At 37.3% G+C, this 24,335-nt stretch overlaps 1 protein-coding gene across 2 annotated transcripts; it reads right to left on the bottom strand.

Moving 5' to 3' along the window:
- Positions 1 to 8,849: 8,849 nt before the first annotated feature.
- st6galnac5b (ST6 (alpha-N-acetyl-neuraminyl-2,3-beta-galactosyl-1,3)-N-acetylgalactosaminide alpha-2,6-sialyltransferase 5b) lies at positions 8,850 to 23,894 on the bottom strand. Of its 2 annotated transcripts, none has more exons than XM_067414069.1 (5): positions 23,742 to 23,894; positions 22,458 to 22,634; positions 13,415 to 13,824; positions 9,497 to 9,604; positions 8,850 to 9,365 (listed from the first exon to the last, which is right to left on the bottom strand). In XM_067414069.1, the coding sequence occupies exons 1-5, from the start codon at positions 23,754 to 23,756 to the stop codon at positions 9,149 to 9,151; spliced, it is 927 nt and encodes a 308-aa protein (XP_067270170.1). In that variant the 5' UTR covers positions 23,757 to 23,894; the 3' UTR covers positions 8,850 to 9,148. The 2 variants fall into 2 exon arrangements, with proteins under 2 accessions (XP_067270170.1, XP_067270169.1); XM_067414068.1 differs by having other exon boundaries at positions 23,621 to 23,748.
- Between the last annotated feature and the right edge of the window lie 441 nt (positions 23,895 to 24,335).

Raw genomic sequence — 24,335 nt, 5'->3', positions numbered from 1 at the left:
GACAAGATCACTAAAGAAATGGCTACGTCAGTCTTTTGACAGGCTCTGCTGGTTCCATATTAATAAAAACTATGTACAAAAGACCAGAAACGATCAGAAACACAAATATCTGTAGCCAAACTGAGACCAAGCGCGTTGAGCTCCTCTCTGGTGTTTTCTGGATTTCAGGCTCCGGTGAAACGTTTCTTGTTTGTGATGTATTGCGGTAAGAAGCTTGAGTCCTATACACAGCAGGCCTTTAAAAGGAAGAATGAATGCATTTAGATTGATTCATAAAAAGTGTTTCCATTGTCACACTTCCCGTATGATTCTGTACAACAACAAAAAAAGCCATCTTACTCATCTATGTAGTCCATCCCTCTATAATCAGACCATGTTCTAATAAACAAAAGAGATTTTGTTAGTTTCACAGTTTTACCATACCATGACTTAACCTGCTGTACATATCAGAAGGCCTTACCTGCCGCTCGCATCAAAATATTGTTTCTAAATGAATAACAATGCAACGTAAGTCAGCATGTCAACACAAGTTGAACTAGTTTCAATAAATGTTGCTGGTACTCACAGGCCTTCGGTGGACGTAGGTAACTTCCTCTGAAAAAAGAAAATATTTAACCAGTTCAAATCAGTGGTGTGATGTGACAATACAACTATAAGTACTCATGTTTTGTGTTGATTGTCATGTAAGGATTTACCCTCCTCCTCCTCCCTGTAATATGTCCTATCGGATTGAGGTCGGGGTTTTCGGTGTTTAACCATGGCTTCTCTCAGCTTCTTCTCATAAAGGGCTCTTGTGGAATCTGTTGAAGACAATAAAAAGCATTTAAAAAACGTTAACATGTCAGCTGGTTGCCAAATAAAAATGTCTCATTTTCATTTAGTATAATAAATCTGATGTAGGCTACTAAAAAAAGCTAAAAGGGAGGGGGGGGGGGGGGGAAGCAAACACCACAGAACAAAACTAAAATTAAAAGGAAAAATATTAAAACTATATATATATATATATATATATATATATATATATATATATATATATATATATATATATATATATATATATATATATCAATATCGCTGCAACAATCCCATTCAAAACACGTAAAATGATTCTTACCAACAACAGGACCATGTTTTATTCCATAATCATCCAGCATCCATCTGATCTCCTCGTTAGATTTACTGCTCAACATCGTCATGACTTACACTGAATGACAATAACTAGTTTTCCGATACAAAATACTTTTTTTCTGTGAAACCGAAAATAAAATATTGGTTATTTCATGTTACTTAAAACTTTTGTGATTTGTGTTGTTCGTATCAAAATGTGTATACTATATGTTTTAGATACTATTATTTCATGCTGCAAACAATATTATGTATTTAATGTCTATAACATTTTAGGTATTGTATCTATTAGTAATGCATTGTTAATACTTCGTCTGTGGTATTTCACATTTGTTTAGAAATTCAGTGGCACCTAATTAAAAATGAACACAATATTATTTTCAAATCATACATAAATGAATGTCTTATTTCCATAGCGTCTCCTGGAGAGGGTAACGTTAGATGCATTGGCTTGATTCGTGACTATTTCTGTGCAGTGACGCGAAGCCTAAAGTTATGAATAGCACACTAACCTTGTTCGCAATGGTCACACTCGCTTTGTATATGTGACACACTAATATAATACTTGAGTCGATAAAATAAACATTGTGGTCGCCGTCACGCTGAATAATCTGTGGTTATGCTGTTGGAGTTCGCCTACTACTACATGCTACATATAAACCAGATCCGTTATAGTCAGCAGGGGTTCAGAAAAAAAATCGACAGCTGGCAGCAGGAAGTACCTGCCGATGGCAGCCGGAAGACAGTCGTTGGCAGCCGGAAGACAGTCGTTGGCAGCCAGGCAACCTGCCAAAGTAGGCGGCACCTGCCACTTCTCGATCTCCAATCACTAGCCCCCATAGAGTGACACCAACCAATCAGATGATGACCGGTGACTGCAGCGTGTAATGTAAACAGCGATGATGTCGGCAGAGCTCGAATGAGTAAATTGATTGGCATCATAAATAAATAACACCTGGCATTCGCGAAAAATCGTTAGGTTAGTTAACTTTAAAATCAGAGAACGACATACCTGAGTTAATTGTTTAAAGAGCTGCGTCTTGTATTTTACATTTAATTAGCATCACCGGCCACAGTATTGTCTTTCAAACATTAACTTGTCAAACCAGAAGAGTCAACACTGGAGACTGTGGAATATGTATGTTTATGGTAAGAAATGTAAGTAAAAGAGCAGGCTTTTCTAACACAACATTAATGATGGACATGTTTAATCATTTGTAAAACAATGGGATATTCCTTATTTAGGTGTTTTCAAATCTTAAGTTTGATTTATATTCATAATTGTTATAAGAATGTGGGGGAAAAAACACTACTACACTGAATATTGCGCTGGACTGGGGGTTTGACTTTACTAAGCATAATACATTTTGTAATTATTTATCAAAAGTATTTTGGGACGTTTTAAATGTCATTTTGAATGTATCTACTGTGCTTCAGCATGACTCCTACCAGTGAATCTGCTGGTGTCAGTAATAAAGAAGTGAAGGAATAGATTATGTGAGTTCAAGATATTTTTGACTTACATTTTGGAATATTAGTAATAACCAAATAATATTTTCTAGGAAGACACAGGGCATATTTGATGCAGACGAAACAACAGGCAAGGTAACAGCACATTCAGTGTGATGCAGACGAAACAACAGGCAAGGTAACAGCACATTCAGTGTGATGCAGACGAAACAACAGACAAGGTAACAGCACATTCAGTGTGACGGGCTAATTTCAAGTGTTTCCCCCGTATACAGTATCTTTCTGAATAAAATACAGAATAAATGTTTTTCTTAAGTACTAACTGCACCCATAGGATGTGCATTCTGTATTAAGGAAAGTTACTGTAAGTAGTGATGTTTAGAAAATAATAGTGTTTAATGACAATGTCATTCATTTTTGTTAGTTTTGTATGCCTCATTGTTGCCAGAGAAATGCTACTTAATGTGCTCATTGAGGTGCTGTGATCCTGCTTTTGTAAACTTGGGTCTTGTATGTTTGCATTACAAAATCTGGTGGGAACTCATTCTTGTGAAAGCACACATTTGCTGGTTAGACCAGTGTTTCTCAACTCTGTTCCTGGAGGCAAACCAACAGGTAAACATTTTGAATGTCTCCCTTATATGACCTCTCCATTTCAGGCCCTGGAGCAGAGATGTGCAGTTTCGGTCACAGTCCTGCAGAGTTCAGCTCCAACCCTGATCAACTACACCTGAACCAGCTGATCAGCGTCTTCAGGGTTAGTAAGTACAGGCAGGTGAGTTTTGATCAGGAGCTGTCTCATTTCCGAGGCTACATTTGTCGACCAAAAAGAATCAGAGACCTGTAGACAGTAGCTGTGTCTCATTTCGTTTAATTTCGAAGGCTCCGTCCTGTGTAGGATGCAGTATACAGAGTGTCCTCAATCAGAATTGAGATGTCCTTCGTAGGACACACAGGCAGGAAGTATCACGCTGCTATGTCAACACGTTCAGCCTCTTTGCGCTCTCACGCCAGTTATATGAATGAAAAATTATTTATAACTTTAAAATGACTATGAAATGTTTCCTATCTTGTCAGCAATGTACTGTTCTAAACGTTTAAACAAGCACTAAACGGTTGTAATCCTGTTTACCACAACTATCTGTTTGAGGTAATCGAGCTTAAAAAACAAAAACAAGCTTGAACTAATGGCATTTAAACACCACATCAACACTTGCATGTATATCTGGCGAGGTGCAGTCTTTTCATAAAATAAAAAAAAATGACGGTTGTTAACGGCGACGCAAAGAATTGTGGGTTATTCCAGCTGTGAAGGATAGAGCTCATGCACACTCCAAATTCCTGTGAAAGAAGGACTCGTTCGAAGGTCGCATTTGGAGTGTCCTACTCACTTTTATTTTAAATGAGACGGCCTTATGACGTATGCAGGCTTCAGATGCGACCGCCGGAGGATGCAGCCTTTAAACACTGGTTATCTGGCGATAACGGTTTAATAGGTATTTGATTGCAAAATGCAATAAGAATAGTATTCACATGGATGTGCATGTATGTATACTACTGTTAATAAGGTCATGTGAATCTCGTGTCACAGTTTTTTTTTATGAATCCTCTAGGCTACACTGGAAGAGGAAAATGGAGAGAGATGCTTCAAGAAACACACTGGTGCCAGGAGAACCATCTCTAACTCAACATCAACAACATAATCAGCTGGTGGTGGATTTCAGGGAAAAGGACAGAGAACACACCCTGTCACCTTTTACGCCTGTAGGGAGCAGGTCAACAGCTTTAAGTTCACATAACTAAAGATCTCACATGGTTTGCGCACAGCCGCACACATAAGCACGTCAGCACCTCTCTTATACCTCAGGTGCCTGAGGAAGTTTGGAATGAACCCCAGCATCCTTAGACCATTCTGCATCTGCACTGTGGAGAGCATCAAGAACACTTGGTAAATAAACTGCCCTGCAGGTGACCTTCAAACCACATTGTAGGAGTTGAGCTTCCCTCCGTCCAGACGGTGTATAAAGCCCAGAGGATCATCAGCGACTTCTGCCACCCGAGCCACGGAATGCTCTCTCTGCAGCACCAGTCCCACACAAGCCGACTGAGGAATGGCTTCTTTTAGGCTATCAGGCTGCTAAACAACCCGAACTGATGTGCCTTACAACCCCACTCTATGCTACGCCATACACTGCACTTTAGACTCCACACTTTACACAATTTCAACCAAAAGTGAACCTAATGTATTATGCACTGCACTTTTAACACCATCAATTCTGCCATCACCTACTTATCAACCCGCTGTACCTCTGTAACTGTATAATGTGTATAATTGGATGCTGAACACTAGTGGTGGTTGAGGAGAGACCCCTGACATGGTTGTAAAGCACTTTGGGTGTACATCAGTTCATATGAAACCACTATGTGCCTCATTCATTCATTCATTCATTCATCTTATTATGCATTGTGTGTATAATATGTACATTATTTATTGTGTATAATGTGTATTGTTACCTGTTAAGTATGTCCAATTGTATTCTGCACTGCTCTCAGACTTTCACTTACCACAGTGCATGTGCTGTTGCTAATGTGACAATAAAAGTGATTAGATCTGAAAAACACTCACAACCAGGTTTCTGAAGTGACGTGTGCCAGTTGCTGGAGAAGTGATTCTTCATTTATTCTGTCTTTATAGTTCCACTCTTAAATTCACTCTCAATAAAACATAGTTAACATTTTGTGACCAGCTCAGTGTTTCTGAATTACATCATGAATCAATTTGTGGGATGTGTTTGAAACTCATCACACTTTGTTTTTTTTCTAACAACCTACCAAATTCAACATATAGCAATGAACGATATACATATATTTTGTTTATAAAAAGTCAGCTAGCCTATCTACTTTAGTAAAATTTAATCATTTAAAATCACAACTATGATAAGGCTGTTATTCATTAAATCACTCGTTCTATATTTGCCTTGCTTCCGGTGGCTAAAAGCGACAGGTACCGCCTACTTCTGGTAGTAAACGGCAGCCGACGTCCGGTTTTAGTGGCAGGTACTGTCGGCTGCCATTGGCAGCAACTTCCTGCTGCCAGCTGCCGATTTTTCGCTGAACCCCTTCTCGTTATAGTGTAAACAATGTGACGCACTTCCGTGACGTCACTTAAACTGCCTTCACGTGCTATCGGAAATGTCCTACTTCCCACTTCTAAAGTCGTGATTACGAGCTCATCACATTCATATATCCATTTGAGAGGGTGTTCATGTCCATTTTTTTAAAACTAGGAAACTAGTATTTATAATTAAGATAGCACGTGAAGGCAGCACTATATGTGTGATTAATCTAATTGGATGACAAGGATTGATGAATGGATGAATTTATTTATGACATATGCATATTATTTATGCATAATTCAACTAGTTAAGCTTTCTAAAATGCTGTATACTGCGAATAAACATTGCTGTCGTGTATGTTAGTATGCATGTAATAAAAATAGTTAGTAATGAAACCCATGAGGTAATCAGTTTCTCATGCTCATGAACCATAACCCTTCAGTAGCTAATATTGGATTTTTTTAAACAAAAAAACAATTAAATTATTTTAAAAATAAATAAATAAGGGAAACTGAACCACAAAATAAAAGTTACGGATGGAGAAGCAATATGTGATATTTAAATAAATGAGTGGCGTGTGTATATACAATTATTACAGTCGATAAGATTTATAGAAGTAATGGTACTTGTTTAAACTGCAACACTGAACAGACAAGCACTAGGTTACAATGATTTAATTGAGGAAAATGATCATTAATATAGTGGAGTATGTACTACCACTAGATGGCAGTATTGACCATAAATCAATGTGCTTACTTTTGTCAAAAGAAGTATGTCCGAATTTACAGTTGGCTACTCATAAAAGAGTAGTCAAAATGTACCCTGATGACCTACTACTTTCTGAAGTGTGCATTTGGACACTTTATACTATGAGATAGTATAAAACTATCTCATGAGGCCACGGGAGAGTCATTATGGGCAGTGAAACGATGTAACTGACGCTGGTAGGTCACATGGTAATGACAACATGGCGAATGCAGTACTTCCAGATTACATAATATATAGAACATACTTTTTTAGCATGCGTTTTATTCAAAATTAGTTCCTACTCAAAAGAGTATGTGATTTCGGACACAACCTTATTGTCTATGTTTAGGGAAGGAGGTTAAATGACAAACTGGTTAAATATGTTTTGTTAAAGCATTCTATAACATAGGCTACTTTAGATAGAGATATTGTGTGAAACTGAACATTTTTTCTAAGTAACAACTTATAAAACTCACCCACTTTCAGCACAACCCTCTCCAATCAAAGACATGGGGGGTGGGGGTGGGGGGGGAGACACAACAAAAAAAACTGAGATTGTAAGACACGAGGGTCCAAACCGTCACTCACATCATACGCTTATTTTATTCAGGCCTCCTGCCTGATCCAAGGTCATCCGCAATCACGGTGTTGCCTCGGGTGACTGATTACAGGAGCAGCCAGCAGAACTGAATCAAAGGCCAGCCTCATTTACAGACTCCTGCGTCCTTTAAAGCCCTTCAATTTCCCTAGACTTCCTGAGGGACAGTCGTTGTTGTGCTAGGCACATTCGCTAGCCACTGTGAATAAGCAGAACTCATAGCATGATATCCTATTAGACCAGAGCAGTTCCCATAAGCCTAAGCAAAGAACACAGAATGTCAGACAATTAGCATTCCACATTGGGCCCCAACCTCCAGCTGTAGGAGGCTAAATGAACAATGTTGCAGGCATTAAGTCAATACGCTCTCACAAAACCTTTATAATGGGAACTGAAGGAAGAGCAGTGTGGAATTGCAAAAACAAAAAACAAAACAAAGACAGCTCTCTCTCACTCCAAAGGTCATGCTGTCATGGTCAGATTTGGCGGGTTTGCTTCAGTCTTTTGGGGAGAACAAGAAAGACCACATATGAGAGGAAATGTTTTAGCATTTGTCCAGAGTGCAAATATGTTGTAAAATATGTTTGTGGGGAAACTCCAATAGAAATGTTTAATGTGACAAAATTCAACAAAAAAAATGTCCTTATCTAAACCACATTTTGGCAGTTCAATTGCAGTTATTTGTGAATTATCATCTTTATGTGGGTTGTGTTTCAAATTAATCTAATGTTTTGAAGAGTATGTGTAGCTGTCGTTCATTCACCGCACCCGTGTGTACTTCGGAATCACAGATTCTACATCTTGAACGTATTACCAAAATATGAATTTTCACCAAAAATGTCATCTGAACAAGTAAGTAACATCTGCCAATTTTGTTTTGACCAACTGAGATTGTTTTGTCACTGATGATTGTCGTTTGGACCTTTCTGGATTACAATCCGCCATCAAAATGATCCATTTATTTATTCCAGCTGCTGTGAGAAAAAGGCCTGCACAATGATCCCCCACCTGCAGCATCCTCACATGCACTACAGCTTACTAGCGAGACTCCTTCTTTATGTATACAGACGTGATGTAATGACGCAAAGATGAATTGGCGACATGCTCCAATTTCCCGCGGAAATCCACTAGTACCACTCAAATTCTAACACATTATTACAAGTTATGTACTTGCTCAAAAATTGATTTTGGATTGATAACAGAAACTGATTTCTTATTTGGGTAGGGGTCCTAGAGGAAATTATACTAGAACTAATGAGAACATCACAGTATCAGCATAAATCTATATTTACAGCTTAATTTAAGAGATAAACATTTTTTTTACATTTACAAAAACTAAATAAGACCCTATGAAAAAATACTAATTTGGAAAATGCACACATTGCAAATGGTTCCCTTTGGATGACAGAGAGAAGTACATTTGTAATATATGCTTGACATTTTAAAAGCAGAAAAATGAGTGAGGCTCTATGTATAACTTTAAATATATTACACCAGGAGAACAATATGGCCTATCAAACTAGTAATTACTGGAAAAAGAAAATGTGATATGATAATTATACAGTAAACCAGTTTTATGAATAATGAACCAATGTGGAACATAAGGTATAGAGTACAACAGGGCTAAAGGCACACCCTAAGAAAAATATGCTTTTCACTACTCCCATAGTGTATGATTGCAGAAAAAAAAAAAGAAAAAAAAAAATATATATATATATATATATATATATATATATATATATATATATATATATATATATATATATATATATATATATATATATATATATATATATATATATAAATGTTTTAATTTAACATTGATGGAGCAACAGATTGTGTGTGAAATCTAACAACTAATAAATAATGTGAAAAATATACTGTCTGTTCTTGTCACATGTAACATAATCTTTAAACATTTTCATTCAGCACTTAAGTTTTTGCAATTAAAATGTTCATCAAAAAAGTCTATGTCCATTATGTGCTTCGTATAAAGTTCAATCCTTTAGAAAGAACAACATCATTCATAAAGTTAAAATGTTCATTTGTCCTCAAAAGAGCACACTCCTAAAAGCATCCCAAAGTTCAAACCTCAGGAGTCTGTGCTGTTCTTTGTGACAGACGTCGGTCTCCAGTCAGGTTGATGGAAGTGTATGTTGAAAATGCGTGCCCAGTTGGCAAAGACACGTTTCTCTGTGATGAACCGATGGTGACTGCCGTGCCGGCCCTGCTCGTGGGAAAGATACATGGTGCATTCATCCGGTCCCGCAGGCTCGTAGTAGTGATACGGCACTGAGGGCTTGGGGGACCTGAGAAGAAAAGTCACATGCGTAACTGAATCGGTCATAAACCACCAAAATGCAATGAAGTTTGAATGATACCATGGTAAACCCAAGAGTCCAACAGCAGTTATAGTGAATAGCGAAAAAGAAAGTCTCACTTGCAGAACTCAGGAGGAATCATGCCATAGACGTCGATTCCATCACAAACCTCTAAAGCGATTGCCATGGTGAACCAACCCGTGCTGAGCCATGAATTGGACCTTTTTCTGAATAAAATAAACGAGAAAGAGGATATCTATGTAGCTGTGAGATATATATATATATATATATATATATATATATATATATATATATATATATATATATGCTCGCTATCACAATTTGGCTCTTGTCAAACTCACTTAAAACCTTCTGCATGGCCATTTTTTCCTGCTTCTAACAAATCAGCTTTGGGGACAAAATGTTCATTTTATATATATATATATATATATATATATATATATATATATATATATATATATATATATATTAGATTTATATATATATAAAATGAACATTTTGTCCCCAAAGCTGATTTGTTAGAAGCAGGAAAAAATGGCCATGCAGAAGGTTTTAAGTGAGTTTGACAAGGGCCAAATTGTGATAGCGAGCATCTTAAAAACTGCAGCTCTTGTGGTCTGCAGTGGTCAGTATCCATCAAAAGTGGCCAAGGAAGGAATAGAGGGGAATCAGCCACAGGGTCATGGGTGGCCAAGACTCAGTAGCTCAGATGCACATGGGAGGGAAGGCAGGCCTGTGTGGTCCGATCAAACAGACGAGCTACTGTCGCTCAAATTGCTCAAGAAATGAATGCTGGTTCTGATAGAGAGGTGCCAGAATACACAGTGCATCGCAGTGTGTTGCGTATATGGCGCTGCACAGCCGCAGACTGGTTTGAGGTGTTGACTTGGCCTCCAAATTCCCCAGATCTCAATCAAATCGGGCATCTGTGGGACGTGCTGAACAAACAAGTCTGATCCATGGAAACTCACAACTTGCAAGACAAAGGATCTGCTGCCACCATCTTGGTGCCAGATACCGCAGCACATCTTCAGGGCTCTAGTGGACTCTATGCCTCGTCAGGGCTTTTTTGGCAGTAAAAGAGGGGCCAACACAATATCATAATGTTATGGCTGATCAGTATATATATATATATATATATATATATATATATATATATATATATATATATATATATATATAGAGGCACGGAAACAACAGAAACCATTTTCAGCATCATGTTTGCAATGTTTAGTTCCATTGAGTGACTTACAATCGGAGATGGATTGAGATAAGAGCGATATAATCAGATGACAGAGATAAAAGACCCACGAACGGAGAGAAAAAACCCAAGAGTTTAAGAACGTGTGAGTGTTTTGCCCTGAGCGGTTTGTGTCTGATTGGGTACATCCCAGCTGGCAGCTGTCTCCAGCTGGCACAGATCTTGTACTAACCCTTAATCTGCACTGATGCCAAGCCATGTGCCCTGTTGGCTGTGGGCCAGCGATATCAACCCTCCAGCAGCCTCTGGTGGTCTGCACATTATTAGTCAACAAACCATCCCGCAGTGAATTAGTAGTCACACTTCCAGCTCTCTTTAACATGTGCTCCTCCGGGTTTTTTTAAAATTGGTTAATGATCATGTGTTTATTCTTTTGAGAATATTAAATTATTTTCCTCCTACATTTAATGTTAAAAGTATGATGTTTAATGTTTTAATGTTAAAAGTTAAAGGTGCTGTATTTAATATTTCTGACTGTACTAAAGCATAAAAATACCATAATATGATATATTTAGGAAGCATGCTAAATTCACATAATTAACAGAATAACACCATGTTGCTCTACTGTGAAGTGTGTGTTCTGTGTCAGAATATCTGCTTTTGTTTTGGTCTGTTTGATTCATAGACAGTAAAATAAATGGACACAGCGATCCCATAGACTTCAACGGCGAATTGTGAAGTCAGTTAGAAGCACTCACTTCCTGATGGCTGAGCGAACTGCGCAGGCTCAACTGAGCTTGACGACGTAGATGTGACGTGAGAAACCTGTCTGACAGCTGTAGGCTGTCAACTAGTAGTTGTGGAAAGTGAAATCTGAATCACGTTGTTTAAATGTTTTGTCCCGTTGCTTTTGGCTCACTATCGGCTTCTCCCCATTCTTCTCCCTTGACTTTTTTGGACTTTATGTCTCCACGTCCTCGCGACTGTCTGATAGACAGTAAAAGATTGCTTCTGAGCGTCTCCTCCTGTCTACACAGTAATTTCTCTACTGTGCGACAGAGTCGCGTTGGTTATGACACAATCGTTTTTACAAAAACAGCTTCTACGGGGCGATAGTGTAAGATACAAGGTAATGGAGCCTTTTATGCATTGTCGTGTTTCTTTAGAAATAAACAATGGACAAATGGAGTCTTTAAACGCCTCAGATGTAAAGTTATTCACTGTCAAAGTGACGAAAAATGAATGGGAGTCAATGGGATGCTAACAGCAGGTGATGGCTTGGTTAGCAATGGCTGGGTGGAATGCTTTCTGAGTGCTAGGTTACCCCCTTGGTTTGATTCCACCCACTGCCAATTTACCCAACACACCAAGTTGTCTTTGGGGCGGTACACCTTTGTGCCTAAGAGTCCATATAAGTACATCAAAGGTACATATTGGTACCAAAAGTGGACATATTAGTACATAAATGGTACATTTTACAACCATTTTAGTTCCCGATTCCCAGTGATAGCTTTTAAATCTTTCTTTCAGAGAGTGAATAGTATTTCGACACCCACGGTTGCCAGCAAACGAACTGGGTCAGAGATCACAGATTCTTCCCGACCTAAAAAGCTTCTGCATTCATCTAAAAAGCTCTACGACCAGAGGCATATTAAAACGCGGACACATTAGCTGATCAACTCAGGCTAGTTGCTTTCTGTATTTCTATCCATTCTAGCTAGTTGGGAAAAAAAATGATGGCGCTTTTTTGATTTAACAAATACAATAATAATATAGTTGATTCAATATTTTGCTGTGATGATGTGATTGTCTGGCTATCACCAGACCAAGGCAAGCTCAATTTAAGATTGAACATTGGTCTGGGGAGTCTGCTCTGTGTTTTCTACTGGACAAGAGGCGCGTGATCAACTGCCATTATTTGAATGACTCTGTATGCAATTGGATAGTCCTTAACCAATCAGACCACAAGAGGCGTGATCAACGGGCAATGACCCATGTTTCTCTAGCTGTGTCTCATTTCGTTAAATTTCGAAGGCTGCATCCTCCGGAGGACGCGTCCTGTGTAGGATGCAGTATACGGAGTGTCCTCAATCAGAATTAAAAGAGACGTCCTTCGTAGGACACACAGGCAGGAAGTATCACGATGCTATGCCAACACATTCAGCCTCGTTGCGCTCTCGCGCCAGTTTATATGAATGAAAATTATTTATAACTTGAATATTACTATGAAATGTTTCTTGTCTTGACAGCAATGTACTGTTCTAAACGTTTAAAAAGCACTAAAGCGACGGCCTTATGACGTATGCACCCTTCAAATGCGACCTCCGGAGGACGCAGCCTTCTGAAATGAGACACATTTTCTATCTGTCATCATGTTAAACCCGCCAATAGCGAGCCAGGTGGATAAACCAGTCTGTGATTGGTTCCCACAAAAGTGTAACAGAAGCAATAGAAATGAATGTACGGGTTTCCAGACTGAGTTGCCGGGCGAAATCAAATCACTGGCAGATCAGGCTGGGTTCACCCAGTCTATTAGAATTAGCCTGGTTAACCCAGTATAATGATGTGATGTACTTACACACAGAAATAAATCATTTTACTTTGCTAATTTGGTTTTACAAATATAATACTATCCTAGTTGATTTTTCTGCGATAAATAAGGAATTCTAAAATAAAGTATGTAGTTTTAACAGTGTTGTGCAGCAAGTGGTACATAAATAGATATAATAGAGATTCAATCTAACTTTTCCTGCTTTGATGGTGCTAACAACACCGTGCTTCAATTTACAAAACAAAGAAATATTTCCATCCTCACCTGTCTTTCCCAGTTTCCTTCTTAAAAAGCTCATCAAAATGCAACATCTTCAACCGTGAGATGACATACACCTGTAGTTTAGGCATCACCTGCTTCATCAGGCGCAGGTTGTTGTAGACGAGGCCTTTACCGTCTCGTCGCATGTAGTTTCCGGGCCCCCAGAAGATAAAGAAGGTGCCCTGGCTGGAGTTGAGTAGCTCAAGGCGGTTTCGTAGCACACGTTGCATGCTGGAATGTGCGACCACACGCAGGCTCGTCCGCTGGCCCACGTCCCTCTGGTAGCCTTTTGTTGGGGCGTCGTTCATACGGATGACGCACTCCTTGCGATCAATCTCCGAACCTCGATCACTTCCTGTCATGTGACCAGAGCTGGTCACTAAGGCACAACTTCTGCAATGCATCCTAAGAGGCTGAGGATGGAGACATTGACAAGTTCATGTACATAATATAATTTATTCAAGTTGGTTTCATACACTTTTGAAAATCATTTATATTTTTTAAATCATTTCTACAAAAAAAAGTTTTATCTAATAAGATTTGTGGTCACTACTAAAATACTTCCCTTGCATCTTGAATCAGGAGTGTACAAAACTAAAAATATTTTGCAATTTTTTTAAAAAAATTAAATACATGACCCTGGACCACAAAACCAGTCATAAGTTGCACATGTGTGTTTGCAGCAATAGCCATCAATACATTGTATAGGTCAAAATTATATATTTTTTCTTTTATGCCAAAAAAAATATTATTAGGATATTAAGTAAAGTTCCATGAATATATTTTTGTAAATTTCCTACCGTAAATATATACAAAATGTACTATCAGTAGTAATATGCATTGCTGAGGACTTCCTTTCATTTCAACTTTAAAGACGATTTTCTCAATATTTAGATTTTGTAGCACCCTCGATTCAAGATTTTCAAATAGTTGTATCTCGACCAAATATTGAATATATTCAGGTGATCTCAATTGCAAAAAATTAACCCTTATGACTAGTTTTGTAGTCCACGATCTCTCACACACACACACACACACACACACACACACACACACACACACACGAGTTAAGTTATTTTATCATCTCTTTTCAAAAAGAGTCTTTTCATAAAACGTTTTTAGGAGTCTAAAGGATTCCTTTCAATGTTTCTTATGCTAAATAACAATAAAATGGCATCCTGCAAATTGGGTACAGCAGGCTGACATTGGTTTGAAAAATTTTATGATATTTTTAAAACAAAATGGCGTCACTTCTTATATTTTCAAAGAAATGACAATAAAATATTTTGCCAAACTACATACATAGAACAACATTTTTTTAAGACTTTCAGACTTAATTTTTTTTCCACACTAAATATCCTAAATATCAAAATGACTTTAATATAGAATGTTGAAATCATGTCCATCGTAGAAGAAATTTCTCAAGAGTACTTATGAAAATTTAAAAGATACTATTATGAAAGGCTCCAATTATGAAAGGAAACAAAGACAAAAGGATAAACCCACGGTGAGTGAATGATTTGCATCCATCTGAACGGGATCTCTGGCAAATGAATACATGGAAACGCACTGAAAGGGCAGAACAGATCAAAGTCCCTGGACCAACAAAGACTCTCTTTACCTTTATTGTTACCTTCAGCTCCATTATTGAATCCCTCCAGCATCATCAACATTAAGGCACTGAACCAACTTATGAGTAAAGATTTAAGGGAAAGCATCTCTGTGGCTATCTCTGGCTCTTAGCTGTATAGACTCTCTATTAGATTTCTTCTGCTGTAATAAACAGGGTTGTATCCATGGAGATAACAGCCCAGTAGAGAGAACACAAAAAAGGGCCAGTAAATAACCATCCACACTTATTATTCTCTCATTAACATCCTCATTCTTTAGCTCTCTCCAATGGGACATGATAATAATTACTCTAACAGCAACCTCCCTATCTCTTTCTGAGAACCTTTCTGATGGCCATTATCCTTTATGGACAAACATATCGCCATACAAAGGATCATTTGAATGAGGTTAATCTGTATTTCAGAAAGTTTGCATTATCATTTCATTAGCTAGCATTAAAAACAATGCATCAATATACAGATTTTGGACCATACCAATAAAATAATAATTCAGTTATGGCTGATGGCCGATATTGAATTCTGTACTATTTTGTCTATTGTAATTAAAGATAAAACTTAAATACAAGTTCATTTAGGCAACACAACATTGTAATGTAAAGTATGAAGAATTTATGTTCATTTTGAGATTTTCTAGAGATTGCATTCATCGTTATTAAATAATTTGTTTTAAATTATTACATTTAATAAAGCGTCAGCTGATAGCAAAGGTAATCTAAATGTAAAAATACGCCATAATAATTTAAATATTTATGGATCCACATATACTAAATCAGTGGTCTCCAAACTGTGGGTCGCAGAGTGGAAAAAGGTGGGTCATGCAAAATCACCGGGTTACAAATTTGCATTTCAGTGAATGACACACACAAACAAACGCCGGATACATAATGGTAATTGATTTTATTAGCCTTTTGCTAGACTGTTATCACACAGCTAATAATGTGATGATAATGTTACAAAAATCTTTTTCCCATTCACTATCTCAGCATCCTCAGAAACGCTTTAAACACCAGAGAAAGTCAGTGGAGAAAAGCCTCGCCCCTGTTGATGGGATTGGTTACATGTTTGAGATGGCAGGAAAACGGGCGGGTTCAAACCGCATTTCTTTAGCACTATTCGCACGGGATTAGTATTATCTAGGGACCTCTGTGATTTAGAAATGACTCCCCCACATCTGAGTTTTGCGTGGCGCATTCGCACGGGATAAGCAAAGCCTGTGGTTTTACTCGAATTTACTGACTTCTCCCGGATATGATATCAAGACTTCGTTATAGATATAGCTGTATGAAATCATAAACAGGCATCGATATCGTTTTGATTATTTTATAGTAATAAATAAACATAATTTCATTCAGGTAGCGAATAGACGCCATGAACTTGAGCTCAGACCAGCGGCAGGAATCAGATTTCATTCATCACGAGTGAGAAGCTGACAATATACTGCGGAAGATTCAGTTTCAAAACTAAATGTAAAAGCGCCTATTTAAACAAGCTTGTCATTGTACTGTACTGTTCTGTTCTGTTTTTCATTAAGAACAGTATTGATGTTAATATTAAACACACCATTCAATCAGTTTACTCCCAAATTGTTACTCATTCTAAAGTGAAAGTATAATCCGTGCGGGCGCAGCTGCACAGGAATTCATAACGGTGCGCATTATGAATGCAGACTTTATTCTTCATGACAGATAAAGATAGATATGCTCACAGGAAGAAAAAAAACTTGAAAAATGATATACGATCCGCCTAATCCTGGCCAAATCACAAAGATGTCGATTCGCACGGGACTACTATTATCACAGGACCTCGGTGTGCGGCGAAATATGGTAGGTAATTTGCGGGGGAATTTTTACTTTACAAATTACAGACATGGCCGATTCGCACGGGATTAAGATCATAGACATTCTCTGCAATTATTACAAATCACCAGAGGTCCCCAGATAATACTAGTCCCGTGCCAATGGGGCATTAGACTGTCTTTTGTACGGCAGAGTTTTAAAGGTCTCATGACATGACATTTTTATTTTATAAGTTTTTTCAACATTAATATAAGTTCCCCTAGCATGAATATTGTCCCCAAGTTGCTAGAAATTTTGATCGGTGTAAACCGAGTTCTGGCTGTCTTTCTCTGCCTTTGAGAAAATGAGAGCCCAGACGAGCTGATCTTGAATTTTCCTGTTATGACGTCATACTAAGAAAGGTTTTCCTCCCCTTCCTCTGCTTTGCCCGCCCAGAGAATTATAGAGAATGGGTTCAGTTTATCAGTCGCAATGTCAGCACAGGCTTTACCATATGGATTCGACAACACCGCCACAAACAGTGAGTAACAGTGTTCATTAATGCCTGATCTGTGATCAGTGATTTATGAGGTGTAGCTAATCGTTCAAGTTCACACAGACTTTTTTCTAAATCATTTAATACTATCAGTCCTGCCGCTGAACGTCTTGATGCATCAGTGAATCAAGCCAGTGACTAAAACCATCAACTTCACATCGTTTCTGTTAGTGGCATGAAACTAATCTAAGTTATTTAAATGATTAAACTAGAGAGTGATAAAAGAACACTCTTTATAATGTTCGGATCTGTCAATCACACGTATATCTGCAGTGCACACTTGTCCAAACTGCCGTTATAATGAATGACTGTTAAGCTGCACAACAGAAGCTCTTAGTGTATTCATGTCGATGTCGTGTTTGTTGTCAGTTGTGGTGAAAGCATTTTGTGAGAGAAATAACGTTCACTCGTGTTTATTCAGAGCTCTCAGATATAAAATAAACTCGGACTAACAGCGCTCTCAACAACTTGGTATAATAACACTTTCTCAGCAATCTTTCCAAAGCTCTCCATCTCTCTCTGGACAGGCAGTGCTGCAGCTGCTGCTTGCGCCTCACTAAACCACGCCCCCTCCGCCACATAATCTAATACTCATTTCAAATGCAAAGATGTCAGCCAATCACAACAATGGGAGTTTTCACTGAAGTCTCACAGCAGACACGCCCCTTGAAACAGAGCATTCCAGCCAGAGGTCTAATATCAGTATAGAAAAAAATGCCTTTTATTTCCAAATTATGACATTTTTCAAAAACCATACTAAAAATATAAGTGCACCTCTGGAAACATTATAAAATAAAAAATAAAAAATCCATGCCATTCGACCTTTAAGTACAAAATGCAATGGTTTGTCTTAAAACAACATAAAAAACTTTTTTAAAATTAATTTTCATCATCTCTTTATGTTTAAAAGTTTAGGTAATTAGCTAAAGTGCCAAAAAAAAGTAGGTTGACATTGGATCAGAGCCATAACACCATTCAAAATGAGCTTTTCTCATCAGACAGATCCTCTGCATGTTTTCCGGCTACTCTTCAGGGCGAAGTGAAATTGGAAAACCTTTTCCTTCCACTGATAGTTAGAAAATGGATGCTTTTGAGAGACTTGTTGGCCATGTTCATTTAGCTATATTTTACGCTGGCTGTTCATTTACACTAATACGAGCAAATCTTCTGCTTCTGACTGTTACAAAATTGCTTCCACACAGTATCCATTAAAATCTGTCTCTGAATCCTGGAGCTCTTATTAGCTAGAATAAGAGTGCTCTTCCGACTAATGACAACCGGGAGACTTTAGAGCTACGTCTGTCAGTATGTGTGTGTGGACTACGTCTGTGTGGATAATGAGAACAGTTCTCTTACATGTTTTATATTAAGATGCTTTATATTTCATCCCACCCACATTCAAGGGATATTTCACCCAAAAATGTAAGTTCTGTTATCCTCATGTCTTTATGTTTCTAAACCATTGTGACTTTACTTGTGGGTTATTTATGAATGTCTAAGCTGCTCTTTTCCGGCAATGAAAGTGAACGGTGATTATGACTGTCGCGCAAGTGTGAACATGACGTGATTGCAATTATGCTCACTGAGTGGCAGCATTGGTTCTCAGCGTGAATGGCGAGAAAAATACACAAAACACATCTAACACAGGGAAAACCTTTAAAATTGACTATACAAGTAGATTTGACAAGAAGTCTGAAAGCTGCTGAAAGATACAGCAATTCACAGAAACTGGACTCCAGACAGCGATACGTGAGTTTGCAGTTATCATTTTGTGTCATATTTAATTTTGGGGTAAAATTATACCCTATATATTATATTGTTATATATCACATTGAGAACTCAATCAATTAAATATTTATCATCTTATATTCTGCATAACTGGATGTTTTTAAATAAACACTGATACTATACTATAACTATAAATTATAGTATAGTATCAGTGATTATAGCTGATTATAGTTATTATAGGCTATGGAAACAGTATTCCCTGGTGGCTGTTGCCTCTTTCAGCAGGATAATGTGCCCTGCCACAAAGGTTCAAGGATGGTTTGAAGAGCAAAACAATGATTTTGAGGTGATGACTTGGTCTTCAAATCTCAATCCAATCGAGCATCAGTGGGATGTGCTGAACAAACAAGTCTGATGCATTGAGGCCCCACCTCACAAATTACAACTTACAGGACTTAAAGGATCACATTTTCACAGTTATAAAATTATACCCTATATATTATATTGTTATATATCACATTGAGAACTCAATCAATTAAATATTTATCATCTTATATTCTGCATAACTGGATGTTTTTAAATAAACACTGATACTATACTGAACTATAAATGTTTAAGGACCGGACGATATATATATATATATATATATATATATATATATATATATATATATATATATATATATATATATATATATATATATACACTCACCTATATTTTGCCAGATGTATGCCTATTAACAACGGGCCGGGGACTACAGCTGGAAATTAGCCGTAGAGGAAAAAACTGCTCTTTTTTTTAAAAAAGGGACTGTCCATGTTATAATAAACCAATAAACGAAACGAAACTAAACTAAACTAAACTAAACTAAACTAAACTAAACTAAACTAAACTAAACTAAACTAAACTAAACTAAAATTAGGAACACCATACTAATACTGTGTTTGACCCCCTTTCGCCTTAAGAACTGCCTTAATTCTACGTGGCATTGATTCAACAAGGTGCTGAAAGCATTCTTTAGAAATGTTGGCCCATATTGATAGGATAGCGTCTTGCAGTTGATGGAGATTTGTGGGATGCACATCCAGGGCACGAAGCTCCCGCTCCACCACATCCACAAAGATGCTCTATTGGGTTGAGATCTGGTGACTGTGGGGGCCATTAGTACAGTAAACTCATTGTCATGTTAAAAAAAAAACAACAATTTAAAATGTTTCGAGCTTTGTGACATGGTGAATTATCCTGCTGGAAGTAACCATGAGAGGATGGGTACATGGTGGTCATAAAGGGATGGATATGGTCAGAGACCATTCTCAGGTAGGCCGTGGCATTTAAACAATGCCAAATTGGCACTAAGGGGCTAAAATGTGCCAAGAAAACATCCCCCACACCATTACACCACCACCACCACAAACAGGCATCATTGATGCCTGTTTGGTCCGATCAAACAGACGAGCTACTGTAGCTCAAATTGCTCAATAAATTAATGCTGGTTCTGATAGAAAGGTGTCAGAAAAGCCTGTGTAAACAGGCTATGGAAACAGTATTCCCTGGTGGCTGTTGCCTCTTTCAGCAGGATAATGTGCCCTGCCACAAAGGTTCAAGGATGGTTTGAAGAGCAAAACAATGATTTTGAGGTGATGACTTGGTCTTCAAATCTCAATCCAATCGAGCATCAGTGGGATGTGCTGAACAAACAAGTCTGATGCATTGAGGCCCCACCTCACAAATTACAACTTACAGGACTTAAAGGATCACATTTTCACAGTTTCACATGATTGGCTCTTTTGCCAGTCCGGCTGAGGGGGCATGTTCTGGTGTAAAAGAGACGTCAGTGCATATCCTTTTACTATGTTCCTTACACTACTACTTCTGTTTCTGACACAAAGCTATTGTATACAGTCCATAAAGATTCGTTTTGGTGCTCCTTTGTACTTTCTGGAGCTTGACACTCTTTGGCCTTGATCCACTTTAAATATAGAGAGGTGTGAACATTCATCAAAAAAAAAAAATGCTATCTTCCACATAAGGGGGGAGGGGTAGTAAATGATGCCGTTTTCATTTTTCCAGGTGAACTAGCTATTTAATGACCAAAACATGTCATCCTATATAGACTACATACATGAGTGTGTAATAATCTCTCATTACACACTCCCCATACATAAAACTACATGTGCATTTAAACACCCATAGAGTGTAAATAGCATTTCTAAACAGTTAGGATAGTGTTAAGCCAAATCCTCCGTGACAGTATAGATGAGGGAGAGAGAGAGAGAGAGAGAGAGAGAGAGAGAGAGAGAGAGAGAGAGAGAGAGAGAGAGAGAGAGAGAGAGAGAGAGAGAGAGAGAGAGAGAGAGAGAGAGAGAGAGAGAGAGAGAGAGAGAGAGAGAGAGAGGCAGATTTACATTCTTGATAGTTCTGGTGATTACAATGCCTCAAGATGAGGCCAAAGCTTGACAACACCTGCTTGCAGCTTTATCTGATAAGGAGTGAAGGAAGAAATTATAGGATCACTGGATAGTGTGATTAAGCCTTTAAAGGCCTGCATCTGATTTATCATGAAAAACTGCAGAGAAGCAGAACACTGAAAAAGATGACGGACAGAAAGAAAGATAATAGTCAAGTCTTCTGAATTTTATAGCGCATTACATATCATATGATACCAGTGCCAATATAATAATACTGCTTATCTGTCTGAGGATATTATTTGACGACTAATGAAAAAGGCAACTGCGTCAAAACTGTTTGATGTAAGGATGCTGCACATTGCCATAATTCTTTATTATTTATCATATTTTGTTTCCAAAGATGATGTAATGGGTTTATTCATCAGTGAGCAAATTTTAATTCTAGGATATAAAGGAAATGTTTTTTTTTTTTTGCAAAAGTATAAAATATACAACCACAGCCGAGATAAATACAGTCTAAGAGATTAGATTGTGGATTTAACGGTCAACATTTTCCAGAAGTCTGTGTAAAATTTACAAAAATGTATATAATATTCCATATAAGATAAAGAAAAGAAAAGACTGAGGTCACTCTATAGTCATTAATGCAACATTCAAAGGAAGATGACCTGGTAAAGCCCCAGTGAAAGGAAAAACTTGCATTTAAATGGGTTTTAACATTTCAGCTATTAAAAATAATTAATTATAACTTACAAGTGGACTACTTCACAAGATCTCACAAGACTGATGTGTTTAGTCAAAGAAATATATTTGGATTTAAGAAATATTATAAAGAAATATTATATATTAAGATTTTCATCTTAATTAGCTTTTTGTTCCATTTTAAAATGCCATATTAATCATTTTAGAGCTTGATTGCATTTTCCAGGCCTAAAGAAAGTAAGTCACCTTATGATCAATGACACTGCTGTAGCCTTCTAAGTGGGATGTTTGTCGATTTAGAACGTTCATCTGATGTCCATCTGACTGCATCTGATCTTCTGGTGTGTTGGTAGAACTGCCGTTGTACAGGAATAATAAGCTTGTAAGCGCAGTCAAAAAAACAATCAATATGATCCCATGACGCTGAAACAAGAGGAACAAGAACAAAATTCATTAACACATTACATGTACTTACCATAGTAATAACAGTATATTATGCATAATATCATGCGACTTACCATCAGCAAACCCTAATCATATCCTATAGTAAGTACATGTAGTTAATTAATATGATTCAGTACTAAAATATATAATTACACTGTAACAATGACACCCTAAATATATATATATATTTATCAGGCATGCTCAGATTATCCTCCATTTGATTCTGCTGACAGATGCATGCATCAGTAAGTCAAATGATCATTTTAAGGCATGAATGAGATGTGTGAATATAAGTATTATATAAATAATCTCGGGTATATGATCTCTTTAGTGCCAAGACAACTGAAATGACCAGCCCACCCTAACAATTAAACAAAAAACAAAAAAACATGACGGGAAATAGTGGGTTTTGTTTAAGGCTCAAAACAAGTACACTGCAGGATACATTAATAAATGATAAACAACTGCCAAAAAATGTACCACAAAAAAGACTTGTGTAGCTTTACAATTAAATTAGTTCAATGGCCTGAATAAACAGCTGTTGAAGAAAAAAATGGCTAAATTTTAGTGAACAATATATTCGTGATTTTACAGTGTAGATACAGTGTACAGTTTAAAAAAATCAATGTTCTATCATTTTGAAAATATTTTTGAAAAATATGAAAGTAATGATACAAGATTCTGACAAAAACTCCTAAATAGGTTTTTATATTTAAATACAATGCAATTACATTGCATTTATATACATATCAATTTTAACATACAAACGTGCTTCCCAAAAATTATTTGACAACATAACCCTGACAAAAAATTACTACTCAGTTTCATAACTGGAATCACGCTTACAATAATTTACCACTGTAGCCATAGTTTCCACCAAAATAGTATCAGGCTAATACTTAACTTGACAGTGATATAAAAAACAAAAACAAAATAGCATAAAGTTTCTGAAAGAGTAGCTATACCCCATATTCATCGGTGATTGCGATTTTGCAGTGACAACAGCGGAAGCCATGTAGCATGATAAATGTTTTTAAGGCAGCCTAAGTTAGGCTACTCTAAATAATGTCAGAGAGTTTGCGCTACCGTTCGCGTCTTCATATTGTGAAGTAATTCGGTCCGTTTAGTCCAGGCGTGTTATTATGCCTCACCAACAGCAGCTTTACACAGTTGTTCTGCTCGCTCATACATCTTCACACACTGAAGCGCCACTGAAGTCTATCAGACCCCCACAGTCATCTGTTCTCACACACACACACACACACACACACACACACACACACACACGGCTGTGCGCACGCGTGGTCTTAAAGAACGCCAAGTCCCAACCCGTTACAAAACATTGCCGACGGGCCAAAAAATATTAACAATTGCAAATCATTTAAAATTATTCAAAATTGATTCAAATATTTTATTATATTTTAATAATGTGAATATTGGCTTGTTAGTAAATAACTCCCCCACTTCAGGCTTACTGTATTATCTAGGCTAATTGATATAAAGTAGGCCTACATTTGATTTTAAATGTGCTTTCGTTATAAAAAATAAAAAAAAACACCAGGAACTAGGGCCATGGATCACAACTATGCTATATCAGATATATGCACAATATATGTATATATGTAATGGCATTACTTTGTTTTTAAAAAGTGGGTGGGACAGGTTTGTGTGTGTGTGTGG

This window comes from Pseudorasbora parva, chromosome 13 (genome assembly GCF_024679245.1).
Source record: "Pseudorasbora parva isolate DD20220531a chromosome 13, ASM2467924v1, whole genome shotgun sequence".
In the NCBI taxonomy this organism is placed as follows: Eukaryota; Metazoa; Chordata; class Actinopteri; order Cypriniformes; family Gobionidae; genus Pseudorasbora; species Pseudorasbora parva.
This window is presented reverse-complemented; position numbering and strand designations above follow the sequence as displayed.

Coding starts and splice junctions, on each gene's coding strand:
- st6galnac5b (XM_067414068.1), bottom strand. CDS start 23,677: ATGCTACATGGCTTCCGCTGTTGTCACTGCAAAATCGCAATCACCGAT. Junction 22,635..23,620: donor CAATCACCGATGAATATGGG/GTATAGCTACTC, acceptor CTCTTGTTTCAG/CGTCATGGGATCATATTGAT. Junction 13,825..22,457: donor GCAGTGTCATTGATCATAAG/GTGACTTACTTT, acceptor CTCCATCCTCAG/CCTCTTAGGATGCATTGCAG.